Below are 20,061 nucleotides of genomic sequence, written 5' to 3'. Positions count from 1 at the left end.
GCACGAACACGCTGCTGCCTGTCTCGTGTAGCCTAGCCTGGCCTTCCTGAAGGCAGTCCCGAATGATCCCGATTGTGACTTCGGCACCCACCCGAACCGCGTTCTGCCGATTTCCACAGAAAGACGCTGTTTCTTCTGCTTGGTACCCTAGAAATTCGGAAGATAACCTCATTGGCTCAGATCAGCCCCGACCACGTGTTTGGGTATGCCCGCGCTCACTTCTTTCCCGGTTCTAAGCATCGAGGGTATCCAAGATTTTGACAGCGTATGCAGTGTTGACAGTAGTCAAAATATATATATATATATATATATATATATATATATATATATATATATATATTCTGAAATACTTAACTTACTAGCATTTAGCAGCCACGCGTAGATAGATCACTGTGTTGGGTTGCAATAAAAATACATTATAGAAAGTTATACAGGAATCAGAGAGGAGGGCAAGAAATGTAGTGGTGGAAGATCATATTTAATATACGCGTAAACTATCACATATAAAGTATTTATATGAGGTTAAAGTTACACTAGCAAGTTTGTTTTTTCGTATAGGGAGGTGAGGACCAGAATGGACTGGCCGACTGAGGATTGGGTCTTGCGTGAACCCCCTTTTGACGTCGTCACTGTGTCGAGGGGAAATATGTGAACAATTTGCAAGTTTCGCACAATTCTCGGAGTACGAGAGTATCTGTTTATCTCCTTTCGGGATCAACATTTTATTTGAGTTCCATAGCATGGGTGTTGATTGTTGACCCGACGATATGAATGAATTATAAAAGAAAAACATAATAAAACACAATACTTACAATGGGATTCGAATGAGGCCCCCCCTCCCTCCCGCCAGACATTGCAAAGTGATGTAATTGGATGTTATATTGTGCCTATCATAATTTATTTAAGCTTTTAAAGTGTTCTGGGATGTATGCTGACGTATTTTCTACTTGTCCTTAATTATCTCCCTTCTACAAAATACTTTGTCGACTGGCAACTCCGATTCATTCGTCCACAAGAACGCGGGGTTTTCAGGCATAGCGGACCGGACACACCGTATCGTGGGAGGTTGACTTTTGCTTTCTTCTGTCGTGTGAAATTTGCAGCGAGTGTTTCGTTCATATTATTTACATTATAGTACAGGATCTCTATTGTTTGTCGGTGCAGTGAAATGACAAAATAGGGGAACCGGAAGTTATTGATGACATCCTGGAGAAGGGATTTTCGGCATTTACGAAAAAAGTGTGAACAATCCGAAATGGAAAGTCTGTTCCTGATTTGGAAGAATTATTTCAGGCAGGAGTTGTGAAGGATGGTAAGCAGTATATTAGGCATTTTGAGAAATAAAAATATCTCTACAGAGTGGTTGACTGAGTAGAAAAACAGTGAAACTTTATTGTTGGTCTTGTTCGTTGGTTTCCTCTGCGAAAGGTGTTGTGAAATAATAGAGGACACTGAGATTTATCAAATTTATCACATGAAATTTGAAACGACGGAAAATGATTGTGCTATTTCCTTCCCGTTCAATGTTCATCGCACTGCATGAAGGAAATAATCGATGTTGAATTGTTGGACTCTACGTAGCTACTATCAAAATATATTTGCGAATATAAAATATCATACAAGATTGTGTCCTATCCTATGTAGCCAAGAACACCAATTGCAACAGAAGTGGAGCTGAGAATATGCTTCGTGTAAATGAAGTCCTAATCCTAAAGGATATGATGAGTATGAGAGCAGCCAAGTTCTCTTTCGGAACCTATCACCTGCTATCACCTTATCCGAGTGTAGAACGAAGTTGTTGCAGCCTTCGTGAACTGAAACCTCTCATTTTTTTCATTCTACATGCAACAGACTGAAACAATCCTGGGGTTAAATTGGCCCGAGTGTGGTGCTCATCACATCACCACCAAAATGATCGAGATTGAATAAAAAAATAGTTCAAAGTGACATGGAGAAATTTATTTTGAGTGTATCAGTAGCTACTCTACAGTGTTATATGTGCGCCGTCAACGTAAATAACCCTATGGAAAGGAAACGCATCGTGATCAATGGGCGCACGAAGCGTTTCACTGCGCACCAGATTTGAACGCCACATTCCCACCTGGTGGTGAAAATTTGAACTACTTTTTTCGTCAGCATTCGCGTACCCGTGGTCTCCGTAGCCTCTGTACCAAGCTCCACGGCAATCCGAAGGACTCCGAGTAGAAGAAATTTCATTCTGACCACCTCACGTAGTACAGGGTGTACCTAAAGTCCAGTTACCATTTCAATCTAACATAAACACTACCACGTGACAGAGCAGGCGCAGAAACCAAAAAGAAACATTCGACATTCCAGTTTCCGATAGCTGCAGGTGTTGGTGACGAGGGGGGAGTCTATCACGATGTCCGTTGATCCGTGGAAACTGCGAGTCAGTGTTGTTGCCACGTTCCACATGCATCTTTACTCAGTTGAATAAAAATCTGTATACAATCGGTTTCGCAATGTGAATTGACAAAGATAATGGATTTTAAAAACAGATGCAAAGAGCTTCAAAACAATATCAATATTATATTTTTAGGACTACCCAATAGATACCAAGAAAAACTTGTTTCGGAAAATTGACAAAAACTGTTTTTTTGACAAATTTTTAAAAAATCTGAATCAATCATACTAAAATTTCGTCACGATTGGACAACCCGTTTTTGATTTATAGAATTTCAAAGGGAGTGATCGTTTGCAAAACTAAAAAAAACTGAAATATAAGATAAAAAATAGATTGAATACTAGCATAGATTAACGCAGAATTGAATAAGCTAAATTTTGGTGTAATTCTCTTTTTATACAGGTCTACTGGTTAATCTTTAATTGGAATCCAAACTCGAGTATCTATAATTTTGTATCCGCCTTAACGCGACGATGAGGATGGTTGATGATTAGATGAAATTGATGAAGGGACACTCACAAAGAACGCCGATGCTGAGGCAGGGATTCGAACCTGGGAACTTCGGTGATGAGATCGAAAGTCGACAACTTAAAACCTGAGTAGGTCGCGCACGGTCTCTTGTTCCAGGTGTGTGGTTTTAACGTCGCCATTTATTAATGATTATCTTGTCAACACCCTCCCTCTGTCTAGCTGAGTTTCTCACGTTCCTCTTTTACACCACGACTCATTCTTCAGTGTTAGACAGATGTTCGAGTCATTGAAGCGCCCGGTCTCTGAGTCCGTGCATGACACGAGAATCCGGTTTGCCGTTTCGCGTCTTTTTGTTTATTTGTGTTGCGATTTCTATTAAACAGTGATACTTGTGCAATAACTCAACAACTGTTGTAATAAGATGGACATCAAGCAAAAAGAACGGATAAAACAGCTATTTATGGAAATTTCGAGGGAAGTGACGCAACGCATGGACAGTTTTATTCAGATGATCATTGAGATCCAGCAGCGCAACATTTGCAAGAATTCCGTGAAAAATAATAAAGATTTTCAATCACAAATTATTTTATTTGCAAAATACACTAATTTTTTTAATTGTCTCCCCGACAAACGCATTGTAATCGGAAGGTCCCGGGTGGCTTTACTCGCTTTAAGCTGTAGGTCAAGCTTTTCTGTACATAGAATGGACTTAAAAAGAAACTTAAAAAAACAAATTATTTTTACAATTTGAAGTTCGGACATGTAACATTGAGATTTTTAACATGTGGATTATTAGTTATTTTGTTCTGTGTATTTAATTTATTAACTAAAATGTACATTTCATAGTTTTATAGAATCTCAATTGCTTATAAAAAAGATCTAATCGTAATTATTGAGGAATTGGCTATTTAAACCATTAATTTAGCATATCTTAAACACCGGGTCTCCGAGACATCGATGTAACTCTTTGCACGCGACCCACGAAGGGTTAACACGCTCGGCAAGTTATTAAAAAAGAATGAACATAATATTTATCAACCAATAGCTCTTGTGAGAAGTGGCAATCCATTGTTCCATAAATGACTGGCAAGGTTTTGACCGTTTGGACTGAAAGTCAGAGGTCAGTCTCATACCCTCAGCTCGGCAAGAATTCTGTGACGTTGTGTGAGTTTATGCTGACGAATGGTGATAAAAAATCTATTGCATAATTTGTTTCCTTCGTCTGTGGTTCGGAGGATACAACTTCGTGGAAACTTCCAGAAACGAAGAAGTCTATTTGACCTGTATCACTGGTAAGTAAGCCTCTAGTAACTACAGTTCAGGATTACAAAAGTTACTTCGTTAATGTAACTGCTGTGTTGTCGTGGGTTACGTTTCTATCTTAAATGTACCTGTGTTGTTCACAGCCTTGTTCAAGGTCGCAAATGTTTGTCTTGGTTTCACGATCGCCGTTAGGAGCGTGCTGGCAAGCGCTTCCAATACAGGGTGATTCAGAAGTCCGGTGTCATAGGATAGCACCGTTATTGGTGAAGATAGCGAGAAATGGAAAGAGGGGAAGGTTGTTGGAAATATGCTGCTTTCAGTCTAATGTGCTTGAAGTTTCAACGTAGAGTGCACCGTTGAGGCTGTGCACTGATACGAGACTCAATTAGAATTGATTTGCCTTTGTTGCCTTGTACTTAAGGCGGGCAGTGGCGGTGATTCCAAAACTGAGGGGGGCAAGGACAGTTTACTTTCCCTTTGTAGATAAGATTTGGCATAGTGCGGGGAAAAATGGGGGGCATCTGTCCCCCATGAACCTCCACCTAATCGCCACCACCGAAAGGGTATTACGTTATCGCAAAACCGTACTGAACTAGGTAGAGAATCAGAATAATTTTCTTTTTTAATTGTGATTATTATATTAGAGAAACGTATCTACACGTTTTGATATATATTCTGGCGTCCATTCGTTTTACAGATTGGTTATGAACGTGAGCCCATTGTACAAAATGGTTTCCGAAAGTAAGTGGAAGGACTACTACCCGTTCGCCACCTTCCTGTTGGTACTGGTGGTGGTTCCATGCACCATCCTCATGGCCTTGTACTACCTGGTGTACTCCTTGGCTTCTATTGCACTCACTCTGGCCACCAACCACTTCTTCACTTTCGCCTACGCAGCGTGGATTTGGTACGACAGGGAGACTCCCAACAGGGGTGGCAGAAGGTACGTGGTTCCTAGCTATATATACGCTCTTTCGCGGGAAGCTGTGGAGCAAGGCCGCGCATGACTGCAAGAATAATACAAGAATGTAAGACAAACATAATTGATTTATATAACCAGAAAGCTAAAACTAAATAGAAACTTACATAATGAAACAATTTCGTAAATTAGTGACGTCTTTAACCAGTAAATTGATTGAATGATTTAGTTTATTTTACTTCGCGTTTTGTGCCTCTTTGGGATGAGTGATGAAATGATGAAATTGATGAATGGACATTCAAAAACAACCAATCCCGAGCGGGATTCGAACCCGGGACCCTTGGCGTCCTTGGATTAGTTTGCTACTATATTTGATATATATTTAAATAGCAAATTAATTATATTATATGTAGGCTATTTAATAATAATGCATTTTTAAATTTGTAGTTATGTACTTTTATATTTGATAACATTATAAATATGTATAGGGCAATCACACAATAATTTATAGGGCTGTACATATGCATATTTATTTCTTGTGGGTGGGTGTAGCTTAAAATCTTCCTCCCCTCCCACCAGTCTTCCATGATTTCGCATCCTGGTAAGGATATATTGTTGGCGTGCATTAATATCATGATACAGTTAAAGTCCTGATTCGAACGCCAGTTCGGTATCATTTGAGGACACGTATTCTGATTTCGAGCCAGCACCTGTTTCTCTGGGAAGCTCTGCTGTCACTTTTACCTGCAGTGTTGTCACATCCTACACGAACGGCGACGACGTTATACTCCCAAGGTACCCACATTGCATAAAATAAATAGCACAACATCATAACACAACCTATGAAATCTCTAAAGAAAGGCAACATCTAATTTACTCAACGTGAACTTGACAAGTACTATCAGTTCCTAAAACGAACTTTATTGGTGGGAAAGGTTTGAGGGGAGAACATACTGGGGTCCACGTGGACTTGACATAGGGTTGTCTGAGGGAAACAGATCTTTCGGATCTTACATTGAACTAAAGTGGCGTTCGAATCAGGGCTTCAACTATACATGAAACGGAATATTTATGAGATTTCTCTGTGCACTTAACTGAAGTGAACCCTTTCTTCTTTTTAAAAGTAACTACGTACAGTTAACATTAGTCGAATAAAGTAATTGTTGCAACTGGCAAGTACTGATATGATTAGGCTTAACATACGTCCGGGATTAGCCCGGACAGTCCTGTTTTTTTAGTGCTGTCCGGGGTGATGTCCGGGAATGCAAAATGTCCGGGGTTTTGCGAAACTGAACATAACGTATACCGGTATACCCAAAAAAAATATGGTAAGCCTAGATATGATCTATTTTTATTTCAGGTTGGAGTGGTTTAGGAGTCTAACATGGTGGAAATCGATAGCAGAGTATTTCCCGCTTAAGCTAGTGAAAACAGCAAGTCTGGATCCGTCCAAGAACTACCTGTTCTGCTGTTATCCACATGGAATCCTACCCACAGGCGTTTGTTTAGCCTTAGGGACAACTGCCGTCGACTTCGAACGGACCTTCCCTGGACACACGCCCTACGTGGTGTCTCGCGTCGAAGGATTCTACATTCCATTCATACGAGAGCTATTCCTTAGCAACTGTGAGTCTTCCTAGTTTCCTATTCCTATTGTAATCTTAAGTGACGTACAGCCAACGGCAAAGATAATAGCCACCTTGATTTCTCGTGAACACGATAACACCAAAAAATGTTAATTGTTGCAAAAGTGTGCTTATGCAAGTTTTAAACATGTCGCGAAATAACGTGAATGTGGCAAAAATGCGAATTGTGGTATTTCTCGCGAATTTCAACACATTTTTCTGCTTAAAATTAAAAAAAAAATACCTCAAAATTTGAACATTTCTTGTGCTCTAGGCTTAAAAACCAAGATGCGCCATATTAACGCGTGTATAACGCGCACCGTTTTCCAAAATTGTATCTCTCCATAGTCTATGGTACGAGTTATACATAGAATAATTCCGAGAGCTACATGTTAGTGTATCTTTCCCACAATTTTTCACCTATCGGAACGTTTTGCGTTACCGAGCGAAGTGGAGAGGTTTTGGCGGCGATCGAGTGCTCACCTACCGTCAAACGGGAGCCGTGACATGGGTAGTTGTCGCGCGAGAAATAGTGGAAAATAACTTCCTCAGAAACCGTTCTTCCAACGTAAGGATCACGAATAGACGTAGCCCATGTGACTTACAAATTAAAATACTAGCTTAAAAGCAGAATAATTTTAGGTATTTTTGGCAGGGAAATGTGTGCTATAATAAAAAACGTGAATTTTGGGAAAATTACATCGAGAAGTAATAAAACTAATATCACTTTTGCAAAAATGAACACGGAAAAATCCAAGTCCCTAATAATAGTAGGCACATTGTCCATCAGGACAGTTTACCTTCTCTTAGTAGACAAGGCTTAGAATTAGGAGGTCATGGTGTTAGGGCAAAAATGGCGAAAAACAGGGGCAACTCCCCCACACACCCCTAATCGCCGACACTGGTCTTTCTTTATTTAATTATTTTTTATTTGAAATGTACATTATTATCAGAAAATCTCAACACAGAAATAGTAACAAATATTAATAGTTATTATGATCGGTATTACAAAATATCCATATAAACATCCATAATGTTTCACACCGATGAAATAAAAGATACTTTACATATATAATACTGAGTTACAAATAAAATGTAGATTAAATATAATGTATGGAAAACCCTAGTCTATGCATTTGGGAAGGGCGATCGCCCCCATCGCCCCCCCCCCCGGTGGATACGCGTTTAACCGAAATTCAATCTCTAATTGCTGATATATATGTAACAGTGAGAGTTATTCATCCATGCAATCTTTCATTGCGTGCGCCAGTCTATTTCTAGGTGGCTGTTCGTCATCCGAAGAGAGTCTGAGTCTCCTACTGGGGAAGGAGTCTGGCGGGAACGTTGTCGCCCTGCCGCTTGGCGGCGCTGCTGAGGTCCTCAACTGCCGTCCAGGAGACAACACCATCATCTTGAAAAATCGAAGAGGTTACGCTAGAATTGCTCTTAAAACAGGGTAAGTTCTTTCATAAATTAACTGATGTTCATGCATCCATTTTGTACGGCAAGTATTAGTTCTGCAAATTAATTCTCGGCCCCTAAATAGAATCACATACTTTACTGTTGTCGTTGCAAATTGGAACTTTCCCCGCCATGTTTGGGCCAACCTTAAAAGGTAAAATTCTCGACTAGCAGACGACGTAACATAAAGCAGCAGAGGTGAGCACGATGTTGTTCGAGAAGCAGCACGTCGGACACTTCATGATTTTTGCATATCAACTGAAGGGAAATGCCGCTGAGGAAAAGGAAATGATTTGTTCGGCCTTGGGTGAAGATGTCGTATCATGCAGCACCTACAAGAAGTGGTTTCAGCAAATTCCAGGAGGGGAATTTCGATCTGGAAGATGAACAGAGTCCTGGACAGCGAAAGAAAGTGAAGAATGAAGAATCGGAGTAACTGTTGAACGAAAAATCAACGTCAAGTGATTCGTTTGGGTGACGGAATTGAGAGGAAAAGACCATTTACGGCAGTGGGACTAGGCAGGTAACATTGCTGCATGATAACGCCAGGCCGCACACGACAAAAGGACCTGGCCCCTTCACACTACCATCTGTTCCAGTCCCTGCAACAGCACCCAACTTCAGAAACCTTCAAGAGGGGGAAAATAGCATCATAGTCGTTTTATCGCCAGTGGATTCGCCAGCAGCCTCAAAGATGGCAAAACTACAGCTTACAATGGAGATTTGTTGAGTTGGTGTTTTAAGTCCACTTTGTGCACAGCAAGGCTAATCGGGACTGGACCCTCAGTTTAAAGTGGGATCCGAACCACTATGTGCCTCCACCGGGTATCGAACCCGGGACCCCTTGATCACAAGGCCACGCCGCCACCACTGCGCCATCGCTACCAATGTAGATTACTTCGCCTATTGTAATGTAAGACTATTTCTTTCATGAATAAGCATTTTATTTCTTTAGAAAGGCCAAGAATGAATTTCTACAACTAATAAGATAATAATTGTAGCATTGCTCTTAAGACAGGATAAATTCCAGAGGCGTGGTGTGTATGTAGCCGGTGTTACCGCAGGCAACAGCAAAACGTAAAGAATTAAAAAGTTGTTTCAATAAAATGACAACATTGTTAAATACGTTAATGAACACCGTTGCCGTCGAGTAGATATTGCCTAGGACACTTTTTCTGCAGCCGACAGAAGTGAAGAGGGAGGCCGTTCCGCTACCCTGAAGAGGGCGCCAATGCAAGGAAAGAGCGGGGAAGGACTTTGGGGCAGTGTGTGCTATGGGGTTATTCATATGCCTGTTAAGGGGCCCTGTTGCCGTTCTTACATACCGGATCAGCCAGTGTTGTCACATCGGATTGGCAGAAAAGAGCTAAATCCCGCCTAAAATAGGAATACCATTTCTGTGAAGCAACTGGAGGTAGACTGCAAAGCCAAGGGGATTGAACTACAACTGAGACTAGTTAGGTAATAGACGTAAATATAGTTCCTTGGTGTGATTTGTGATTTGGACAAATCTTGCTCCAAAATACTAAGTTGGCAACAACAGTAGTACGTACAGCTGGGTTTCCCTTCCACATAGGAGCGGAGGTCTGTCGTCTGCTCAATGCTCACCACACAAACGTCAAACTGACCCAAGAAAAGTGTGGTTCTTCTTCTTCCCCTTCGCACCTCATTGCAAAGAAACAGAGACAGATGAAGAATTGACAAGGGTCTACACCACTATTCATTGGATTTTTGTGTTAACTGTCTCGTGAGTGGTAGTTCTTTCTAGGAGTGTTTGTGGCTAAATCACTGTGCTAATTGCAAAACAAGAACGAAATGAACAAATATCTAGCTCGAAGACATGTTTTCTTTATTGGGGGGGATAACGTCTAGCAGGCATAATTGTCGTACTGATAGCCGGTAACACTTTTGAAAAAGTCACGCCACGCCACTCGTAAATTATCTCTTTAATAAACTCAATGATACTATTTGTAGGATTGCTCATAGCTGACGACAAAAAACTAAGAGGTGTCCATCCATTATGTAGGGCAAGAAGATACTAATTAAAGTTGAATGATTGATTTGGTTTACTTTACTTCGCTTTACTAACCGCGATAATGATGAGAGGATATGATGAAATTGATAAAGTGGCACTCACAAAGAACACCCATGTCCAAGACTGGATTCGAACCCGGGACTTGTTCCCTTCCCAGAGTACTTCAAGGAGGTAATAATTTTACTCTTCTAACAAATGCACTGTTCTACTTATGCGTTTTCTTGATTTCAGGTCCCCTCTGGTAGCAGTGTATTCATTTGGGGAGACTGATATTCTCAGTCAACTTCCAAATGCTCAGGGGTCGTTTCTTCGCTACACCCAAGATAAGATAAGGCAGTTTTTTGGCTTCCCGTTTGTCCTCTGCTACGGATATCTTCCTAATGGATTCCCAATGCCCTTCTTTCCGTCAAAAACACCGATAACTGTTGTTGGTATGTATCACTGATATTACAGTTGAATAAAGCCTGCATCACACGGAACTGGATTTCCAGGAAGAATTCCCTAGTTGGTGCTGGACTGGCTTCCCATTTGGTAGTTTTCGCCTCACACGATACTTGCTACCGTACTTATCGATAGACTTTTGTTCCCATAAGACATTGTAAAGATGGACGAGCAATTTGAAGAATGTTGTAGGAGAATTACTGCTTTGTGCTTTATTAAAAATTATAAAAGAAAAGTATGGACTAAAAATTGAATTGGCTCGAAAAAATTATGGTAATCAATGCGTACTCCGAAAAAGCTTTTTGATGAACTCTGGTATGCAAATTCATACATGAAATTCGCAGGATTCATTCACAAAACAAAGAAGAAAAATAAACATTTAATACACTTGTAATAATAAGGATTTTCATTTTCGGCTAGTCATATTTGCCACGTACACATCTCATCGCTTTGCATCAATACCTAAATATTAATGAACTGAACACGAATGCACTGCACGCCATCTCTTTACTTCTTTTTATCGAGAAACTATAACATAAACAGCCATCGCTCAAAAACCACAGACAAAAAACTCCCCTTTGCAAACTCACAGATTATCTTCACATGGCCAAACTTTGCTCTGATTACCTGTTCCACAGAATCCAGTCGAGGAAAGCCAGAAGCAATTAGAACATGTCCTATTCCTCCAAACCAGTCAAGCAGTCAGCCAGGCAACCATCACATACAGTAGCCAGTTCAGCGCGAACTAACTGGATATCCAGTTCCGTGTGGGTGTGATTCAGCCTTTAGTTCAACATATAAGAGTAATTAAATGCTTCGTTGATGATGACGTTGCGGGCGAAAATTCAAATATGATTTTTTAAAGACCAAATCGTATGAATTTCAGATTCCCACTTCAAATTCTTGCATAATCGTAAATGCTAGAGGATGTCTACATAACGTGTGCCACAGCCTGTTCCAGGAGTCTGTGATCATGGCCGCGCATAACAGTATAGGAGAAGAGGAAGTGAGTGGGCGGAGTAAAGCAGTACGCGCTGCTCAAATCAGCTGTATATAAACACGTTATAGCAGTCTTGAAAGATAAAGAATGAGAAAATGAGCTAACCTTACAACTGTTAAGTAAAAAGCTTAGATATGCTTTAGTACATTAACAATAGCCTAATGACGCTATACAGTTAAATAAGATAGTTGCAGCCAAAAAAAGGCCCACGTGCGTCCCCGTTAGGGCTGTGCCACCATACAGGGCCTCGCGTTTTGAGAGGCCTCGACTCTGCTATGTCTAGGGAAGGTAAATTTCAAAAGTTACATTTTTAAGACGTCACAAAGGTGCTTGCAAAATACAAATACCATTCAACAATGCCTGCCTCTCGCTTCTCTTTTCAGAACAGCATTAACGTCATGTTTTCGGACATAAAAAATAATATCAGTGGAAAAATGAATCTGTAGTGCATAACTGCATGCAAATATGGTCAAATATGTTTTTCAATCGGTCGTAACTCCGAAATAAGGCCTCAACTTGCAAAAACGTTATCGAGAGTGGTTGGTTGCGCCCATGGTCTCTACACAGTGTCGTTTATGTATGAAATAGTATGTAATAATTATGTAATACAAATGACCATGTTGATTTAGCTGTAGAATTTTTACGAGAAATAGAAGTTGTCTATGTTTTTACTTTTCAAAATTACAAGCGCCTCGCGGGTACTATAGTAGGACTACCACATTTTGAAATGCTAAAAAGAGGACATTTCCTTCGAAAGCCACACACTAACTAACTAACTAACTAACTCCCTAGCCTTCTTAAACCCGAAGGTTCATGGCTGCAGCAACACAGGCCTTCCATCTGTCCCTATCTTGAGCAAGTTCTATATACTCTTTTCCATCCCTACCGATTTCCCTTAGGTCCATCTCAACGTTGTCCCTCCATCTTCGTCTTGGCCTTCCTACAGGTCTCTTACCATCAGGTTTCCCAACAAGAATCCTGTAAACTCCTCTTTCCTCTCCCATTCGTGCCACGTGGCCTGCCCACCTAAGTCTTCTTGATTTAATCATTCTAATAATATCTGGACATGAATACAAATTATGTAGTTCTAAATTATGTAACCTTCTCCACTCACCTGTCTCCTCATCCCCTTTAGGTCCAAAGATTTTCCTAAGGATCTTATTTTCAAATACTCTCAATTTATGTTCCTCTTTCAATGTAAGGGACCAAGTTTCACATCCATATAATACTACAGACAAAATTACTGTTTTGTATATTTTAACTTTTAGTTTCTTAGATATTAAACGAGAAGACAAAAGTTTATGAAGAGAGAAGTAACATGCATTTCCTGAATTAAGCCTACTTTTTATTTCCTCTTTAATATAATTTTCATTTGTTAATATTACTCCTAAGTACTTGAATTTGGAAACTGGTTCAAATGAACCACACACACACCATCAATTTATTCACAAACACGAAAACATTACATAAATACAATTTGTCACCATTAAATAAAATTACTTTATTTTATCTTCATGTTCACTGCCAGGTTTCGTGAAAAACTGAGTCAGTTTTGTAGATGAAGCTTCACCTCTGACGACTCTTTTGTGCTTTTCGCACTCCACGTGTGCTTGCAAGTCTAGCCCTCCTTTGTTTGCCACAGACACGTATGTGAACTTTCTTTTAGGCATATTAGTAGCTTACACCGTGTTCGCAAACTCTAACTTCCACTTCGAAACACGAACAAACGAATAACGCGGAAATCACATCGACCGGAACTTGAAACTGTAACAACAAACGACTAACGCTTAGTGCATCGTCCAGTACTGCCAACATCAGACGTTTAATGATTCGAAAAGTTGTAACTTCGTGATCTCTGACCTATGATGATTGGATAAAAGTAAAACCCCGCCCGGACGCAAATTTCAGGGTCCGAAAAGAGGACATGTCCGGGAAAACCAGGACGTATGGTAGCCCTAGGATATAGTTCACACTATTTGCATTGTTTGTGTGTGTATGTATATATATATATATATATATATATATATATATATATATATATTTGTTACTCACTTATTTTAGGTGGCAAATAATATATACTTCCTTGTTTTTCAGTTGGCGAGCCTATTGAAGTACCCAAATTGGAGGACCCCACACAAGAACAGATTGATGATCTTCACAACAGATTCACTGAAAGTTTGCAGCAGCTGTTCGATACTTATAAGCTGAAGTTTTCATCCAACAAGTCGGCAAGATTGATAATTACATAACACAAATGGCTTCGTCGATGCTGAACATTACCATTGTTCTAAAGTAATAAATATATTTTGCACAATAATTGTCAGGTTTATTTTTATCGTTCAAGCCTATCCTGATCTATTTCAATAGCGTTAGGGCAGTGGTTCTTCTCAACTGGCGAGACCACAGCCCGGTTAATTCTGTCATGGGTTGGCCAGCTCTGCTACAAGCCATCGAGAAACTGAAAGAAATTCAGCTCAAAAGGATTAAATTTGCCGGAGTCGTTCTAGTGTAATTATTAAAGTGTTATCTTCACCATTTGAACTGTATATGAAGGTTCATTAGTATTTTTATCATCAAGGACTCTGCACTGCATTTTATCAGTCTGTTGTCAGTGCAAAAGCTGCACAAATCAAACTGCATAATTTATTTTCGTCTTGGTTAATGAGGCTGAGAACTTGAAGGAAAATTCCAGAAAGGAAAAAAACTATTTCATCTACTTTTTTGATAGTAATTTGTGGTCTAACAGCTATGGAGATTGTTGAGTTTAATGTACAGTCGGAGAAAGAATTACCTGGGCCACGGGACCTAGAATTTTGTAACGTCTTAAAGCCTGTTGTTTATGCAACTCAAATAACAAATTATTCGCTTAAGTTTGTCTGGTGGATCTGAGTTCTCGGGAAGGATTGAGCATTGGTAGCATGAGTCATGCCCCAGCAACAACAAACAACAGCTGGGTGCTACGTGGCCTCAAGAAGAACATTTCAGCAACAGGTTTCTTAACAAGATCTACTCGTAAGGAAATATTCTTCGAGTGATACTAGTCATTGTCAAGAAGGTTCACTGAAATGATGGTTCTCATCACATGCCACATGCCACACGCTAATGGTTTAAGTCCAGTTTATGCACTGGACCTACAGATTAAAGTGGGATCCGAACCAAATGTTCCTCTATCTGGTATTGAATTCGAAAGCCTTTGATTTCATGTCGAAGACGTTACCACTACGCCATCGGAGAGGCAATGGAACGCCTTGAGAAAGAGACAAGTGAAACCATATTTGGCGTAAATTTTAAAAATAAGACAATATTTTGTGGTCACAGTTTCGAACCGTGGGAGAGGCATATATATTTTTGTCCCATCGTCCATTTCACGATAATTCTTCCTCACCGACACGATTAACGCCAGTGGGAGAAGAAAAGCGAAGTAAAATAACTGAAACAGAAATAAAAGGAAAAAGCGAAACAAATTTTATCCATAATATTCTGCAGTCACTTCAGTCGTGTTCAAGGAATCCTACCTTTAAAGGGAGCCGTGGTCTCTAACTTGTCTTTTCCCCTTCCTTTGTGCTCTCGATTCCCTCTGTCACGATTGGTCTAAAACTAATTAATGCGACGTTAATTAAACAATCAAAACAACGAAACAATGCACAATCAACTGCTCAACATTCCAATTTTTTTCGAATCGGAAAACAATTGAGATGCAGTAAAATGAAGCAGGAAGCAGTAATAAACTGGGAATTTGGTACGGAAAGAATTAAATCGGTGAAGATGTCCCATTTGATTGGATTTTTGTTATTTAGTGTCGCTATTCTTTCACTTTTGGCAAATAGCGACGATGAAGATGAGTAATGAGTGATGATATGATGACATTGATTAACGGACACTCACCAAGAACACCCATAGCCAAACCGAGATTCGAACCAGGGATCCATGCTGTCGTAGCGCGCTGTGCTAACCACTCCGCCACGGAGGTTACTTAGGAGTGGACATTATACCATATTTTGTGTGCGCAATTGGGATCAATCAATGGAATGACTAGGCATATTATATTATTAATATATTCATATCATAATATCACGTCATATTATTCGGCACGAAGTAACATCATAGACATTCAATCTTGCATTATTGCCTTTCAACTATTTCTTCGACTTCAGGTTAATAACATCAATAAGATAAATTATGAAACAAATGATAATGAATGTGGGATATTGACAGTTATTTCGAATTACCTGACACAAGGAACATTAAGCAGACTCGGTGCGCAAGCTCATTAAGTGGTCAACATTCGATCTCGTCACCAAAGTTCCAGGATTTGAGAACCGTCCTTGTCACAGGTGTTTGAGTATTTCGTCATTAATTTCATGTAATGGTCACTCGTCCGCGACTAGGAAGAAAAGTGATGTTACGTAACAAAACCAATAAAAATAAACATGATCGAAGAGTACTTATTTCATCTCTCACGAAATCTCCTATAAAACCGGGATATATGAAATATATTTATCTTCACATACTTTTTCGATTTCTATATTTAACTGACCGAGAACGGGAGAGCAATTTTCAATTCGAGAAACCTAGAGACGGAGACACTGTCAAGTCTTGTTTCTTTCTTGACATCTCCCTAATTGAGTTGTTGGTCTGTTCGTTATTGGCTTTGTATTGGCAATTGTCATTATTCTTCCCCTGTAGGTAAACCATAACGACGATTTATGATGAAATAAAGCAGATAAAAGGGCAAGAACAAGAAAGTCATGTCTGCCCGGGACTTCAACCCAGAACCTTACGTAACGAGATTTGAAATTCTGGAGAAGGCATCTGTGTTTCGCTTGACTTTCTCTTTCCTCAACTTCTGTTATTTTATCATGCACGTATAATTAAAATGGATCTGAGAAAATACGTTGCGATCCATAATTGTGTTGGTTAGATACTATAAATGTGAACTCCAACATGGAATAAATTATTCCCTTTTGTATGTGGTTGAACATGACTTTTTCTTACACTGTGACAATTTCTCTTTTAGTTTTTCTGCACAGATAAGCTAATCTGGACTGGACCATCAGTTTAAAATGACATACGAACTACTACGTGCGTCCACCGTGTATCGAACCTAGGATCCCTTGATTATAAGGTGACGACGTTATCATTACGCCATCGAGGAGAAAATATTATTCACTCAATCTATACAATAATTTATTTAAACATTTACATTTTCGTTTTCGTCTTTCTTTTTTGTTAACTACTCTTCTACGACTCTTTTTTTGTCTTGGAATTTCTTCTTGTTTCGTGAAAAAAATAATACATGCAGGCTGTATACCCCCCCCCCCCCATACAAATAGATAGAAAGCTCACTCTCGAGAACTAATTTATAAATAACGTAACCATTAGGAAACAATTCGAACGTTAACTGATATAACTGCAGATGAAACAATACTTACAGACGCTAACGAAATATCTATCCTTGTATAAGCTCACAGGCAACAGGTATCTGGTGAGTCATTCACTCTTGCCAACTACGAGCGAAGGTCACTGAACCAAAGAGTGGCAAGCATGCGTCTGCTCTACGAAACTAGGGTTAGCAGACGAGGCCCGTGTTCCTGTTATCAATGACGTACGAAATAAGGAGGAACACAGCTTTCATATCAAACTAGACCAGTGTTTTGGTCCCGTCATTGCATGTAAAACACTTTCTCGTCGTGGCCTTGAAGGCCTACGTAAAGGCTTCTCTGCAAGAAAGATATCTTACCATTGAGGGGAGGAAAAGTGTGTGTGTGTGTCGAGGTCCTTCAACTTTCGTATTCTTCTTCATTTCAGAACGCGTGCTGTATCGTCGATTTAATCCAATCTATCCGTTGTAGGATTTAGGTTCTGTTTCTGTTCGGTAATTTCAAATTGTCTTCCTGCTTATGTTATTCGCGACGAAGCTTCTGGTTTCGATAATCTGGACAGTAACGGGATTATGTTGGTTGGTTGATTTGGTGTCTTAAGTCCACTTTATGCACAGTAAGACTAATCGCGAATGCACATACAGTTTAAAGTGGTATCCGAACCACTATGTGCCTACACATTACTTTGCTGCTAGATATTTGCATGCTAAGATGAAGGAAATGCTACATTTTCAGTGTGTGGAATTAAGATTTATTTCTGATAAGAAGAATCGGAGAATGGAGTAGTGAGAAAAGTATCACCTCACATGTTTGAATTATAGCGCCCTCCTCCCACACACACACACAGGATATCGGCCGTGGTTTTTATAACGAAATATAACATGAATAAATTGTGTCAAGAAAAACTGGAGCCTATTCACATCCCTACGGAACTTGAAAGAAAGTCCACGTAGAAATTAGAAAGTTCTGTTCCGACAAAATCGGGTCGTAGTAAATGAAAAAGCAAAGTGCTACCTTGTGCTTTGCACCAAGCCAAGAAGGCGTGTAGGGGGTGCGGAGTTAGGGTCCCACACTTTCTTGCTACGGCCGAAGGTGGTGGGGATAATGTGATCAGCACCACCCCCTGGCCGCCTTTACCCCCCTTAAGTTTCCTACAGGTACCCACTTTATACGACGCTGGGTGGGCGCCGGAGCCACTTGAACAGGTGGACAAAATTCCAATTCTCCCCAGTCGGGATCGAACTCAGATCTCTCTCATGGTAATCAAACTCCCTAATGACCGAGCTACAGCGGCACATATAGTTTAGTAGCCTTTGTAATTAAGGCAAGAATTATTTTAGCGTTTCGTTCAACGATTTTAGGGGAATCATTTTCGGGCATAGCCTATAATTCTTGTCGGTTCTGCGACCTGGCTTGAGAAAAGGCGATTTTATGACGAACAACATTCCACCTGATGTCACGTGATTTTTCTACATTTCCTGTGTCTGTTGGCTATTCCATGAAAGACGAGTTGCTCCTTGAGACAGACAGAATCACCCGATCACCTAAAGGTGCAATGTGTGTTGCCTACCTTTCAGGCATTATTTACAGCCATTAAAGTCTTATGGGGAAGAACTTTTTTCCACCACTGTACAGGGTGTGCAAAAATTATTGGCCCATTTTGTAAGGCCATATTTTCACCAATACATGATACTACCACCATTTAAAAGATGAATATTTGCCATTTTACACAAACCTTAAATGCATTCGATGTGAACTCCGTGTGTGACACCACAGATGCCCAGGCCATACTTGCATTCTAGCCAAACCTTCTCAAGCATGTCTTGTGTGACGTTTCCGATGGCGATGTGGATTCACCTTCGAAATTCTGGCAGTGTATGTGGAAGTGGAGGAACGTACAGATTGTCTTTGATCGAAAACGTCACGCAAAAACATGCTTGAGAAGGTTTAGCGACAAAGGAAGTACCAACTGAACATCTGTCGTGCCATACGTGGGTCTGTGTGAAATGGCAAACATTCCTCTTCCAAATGGTGGTAGTGTTATGTATTTATGTTCACTATTGGTGAAAATATGGCCTTACAAAATAGACCATATATCGAGGCACTGAGAGATTGGCAGAGAGTGAGAGAAAGAAGACAAAGTGGAGTGCGAGAAAGAAAAGGAAAAGATAAGCGGAGAGTGAGAAAGAGTGAAGAGAGAGACAGGAAAGAGAAAAATATTGAGAGAAAAGAGGTAGAATGAGAGAGAGAAAGAGAAAATAGGAAGATAGAGTGAGTGAGAGAGAGAGACACACATGAGAAAAGGTAGAGTGAGAGAGAAATGGACCAAGGAAAAGAGAGAGAGAGAGAGAGAGAGAGAGAGGAAGTGAGAAGAGAGAAAAGGAAAAAGGAAAGAACAAAAAGTAGGAAAAGAGACCACGAACAAGAGAGAGAGAGAGATAACTGACTTGTATCTATCCAATCATGTAAAAATCCATTATGTACAGATCAGTTACAGAATCTTAGCAGCAGAGGCGTCTCCTGAACGCATGCGGTGCATGCTGCGCATGCGTCAATTGTGGGGAAAAGGACAGCTTGCTCTGCGACGACATTCATGAGCATTTCTACATTCTAATGTCTTCATATAGGAGAAGTATTTATTTTACACGGGAGCTCTGAACTAAGCTTATATTACATTTATTGGATCTGAAGTGACGCATGCGTCAATTGTGGGGAAAATAATTATTACTTTCTTCCACTTCAGATCCAAGAAATGTAATATATGCTTAGTTGAGCGCTCTCGTGTAAAATAAATACTTCTCCTATATGAAGAAATTAGAATGTAGAAATGTTCATGAATGTCGTCGCAGAGCAAGCTGTCCTTTTTCCCACAATTGACGCATGCGTTCACGAGACGCCTCTGCTTAGCAGCCATGGCAATCAAAGCAGAAAAAATAATATTTCCTCAACTCTTCAGCCCATAAAATAAAGTCCTCTGTTGAGACTACTGTAAAAAAGGCACAAAACTTTATCAATTTACATTATGGCAAGTTGCAACTCA

General features: G+C 40.0%; 1 protein-coding gene across 1 annotated transcript; it reads left to right on the top strand.

Annotated features, from left to right (window-relative positions):
* The first annotated feature begins 4,202 nt into the window (after nucleotides 1–4,202).
* Nucleotides 4,203–13,957, top strand: LOC145997094 (2-acylglycerol O-acyltransferase 2-like). Its single transcript, XM_083133715.1, has 6 exons — nucleotides 4,203–4,259; nucleotides 4,857–5,102; nucleotides 6,439–6,704; nucleotides 7,985–8,159; nucleotides 10,431–10,630; nucleotides 13,735–13,957. Exons 2-6 carry the CDS (start codon nucleotides 4,864–4,866, stop codon nucleotides 13,887–13,889), a joined length of 1,035 nt encoding a protein of 344 aa, XP_082989841.1. The 5' UTR covers nucleotides 4,203–4,259; nucleotides 4,857–4,863; the 3' UTR covers nucleotides 13,890–13,957.
* The last annotated feature ends 6,104 nt before the right edge of the window (nucleotides 13,958–20,061 follow it).

Source organism: Lepisma saccharinum, chromosome 13, assembly GCF_977018435.1.
Source record: "Lepisma saccharinum chromosome 13, izLepSacc3.1, whole genome shotgun sequence".
NCBI classification, from domain to species: domain Eukaryota; kingdom Metazoa; phylum Arthropoda; class Insecta; order Zygentoma; family Lepismatidae; genus Lepisma; species Lepisma saccharinum.
This window is presented reverse-complemented; position numbering and strand designations above follow the sequence as displayed.

Coding starts and splice junctions, on each gene's coding strand:
- LOC145997094 (XM_083133715.1), top strand. CDS start 4,864: ATGAACGTGAGCCCATTGTACAAAATGGTTTCCGAAAGTAAGTGGAAG. Junction 5,103..6,438: donor CCCAACAGGGGTGGCAGAAG/GTACGTGGTTCC, acceptor TTTTTATTTCAG/GTTGGAGTGGTTTAGGAGTC. Junction 10,631..13,734: donor AACACCGATAACTGTTGTTG/GTATGTATCACT, acceptor CTTGTTTTTCAG/TTGGCGAGCCTATTGAAGTA.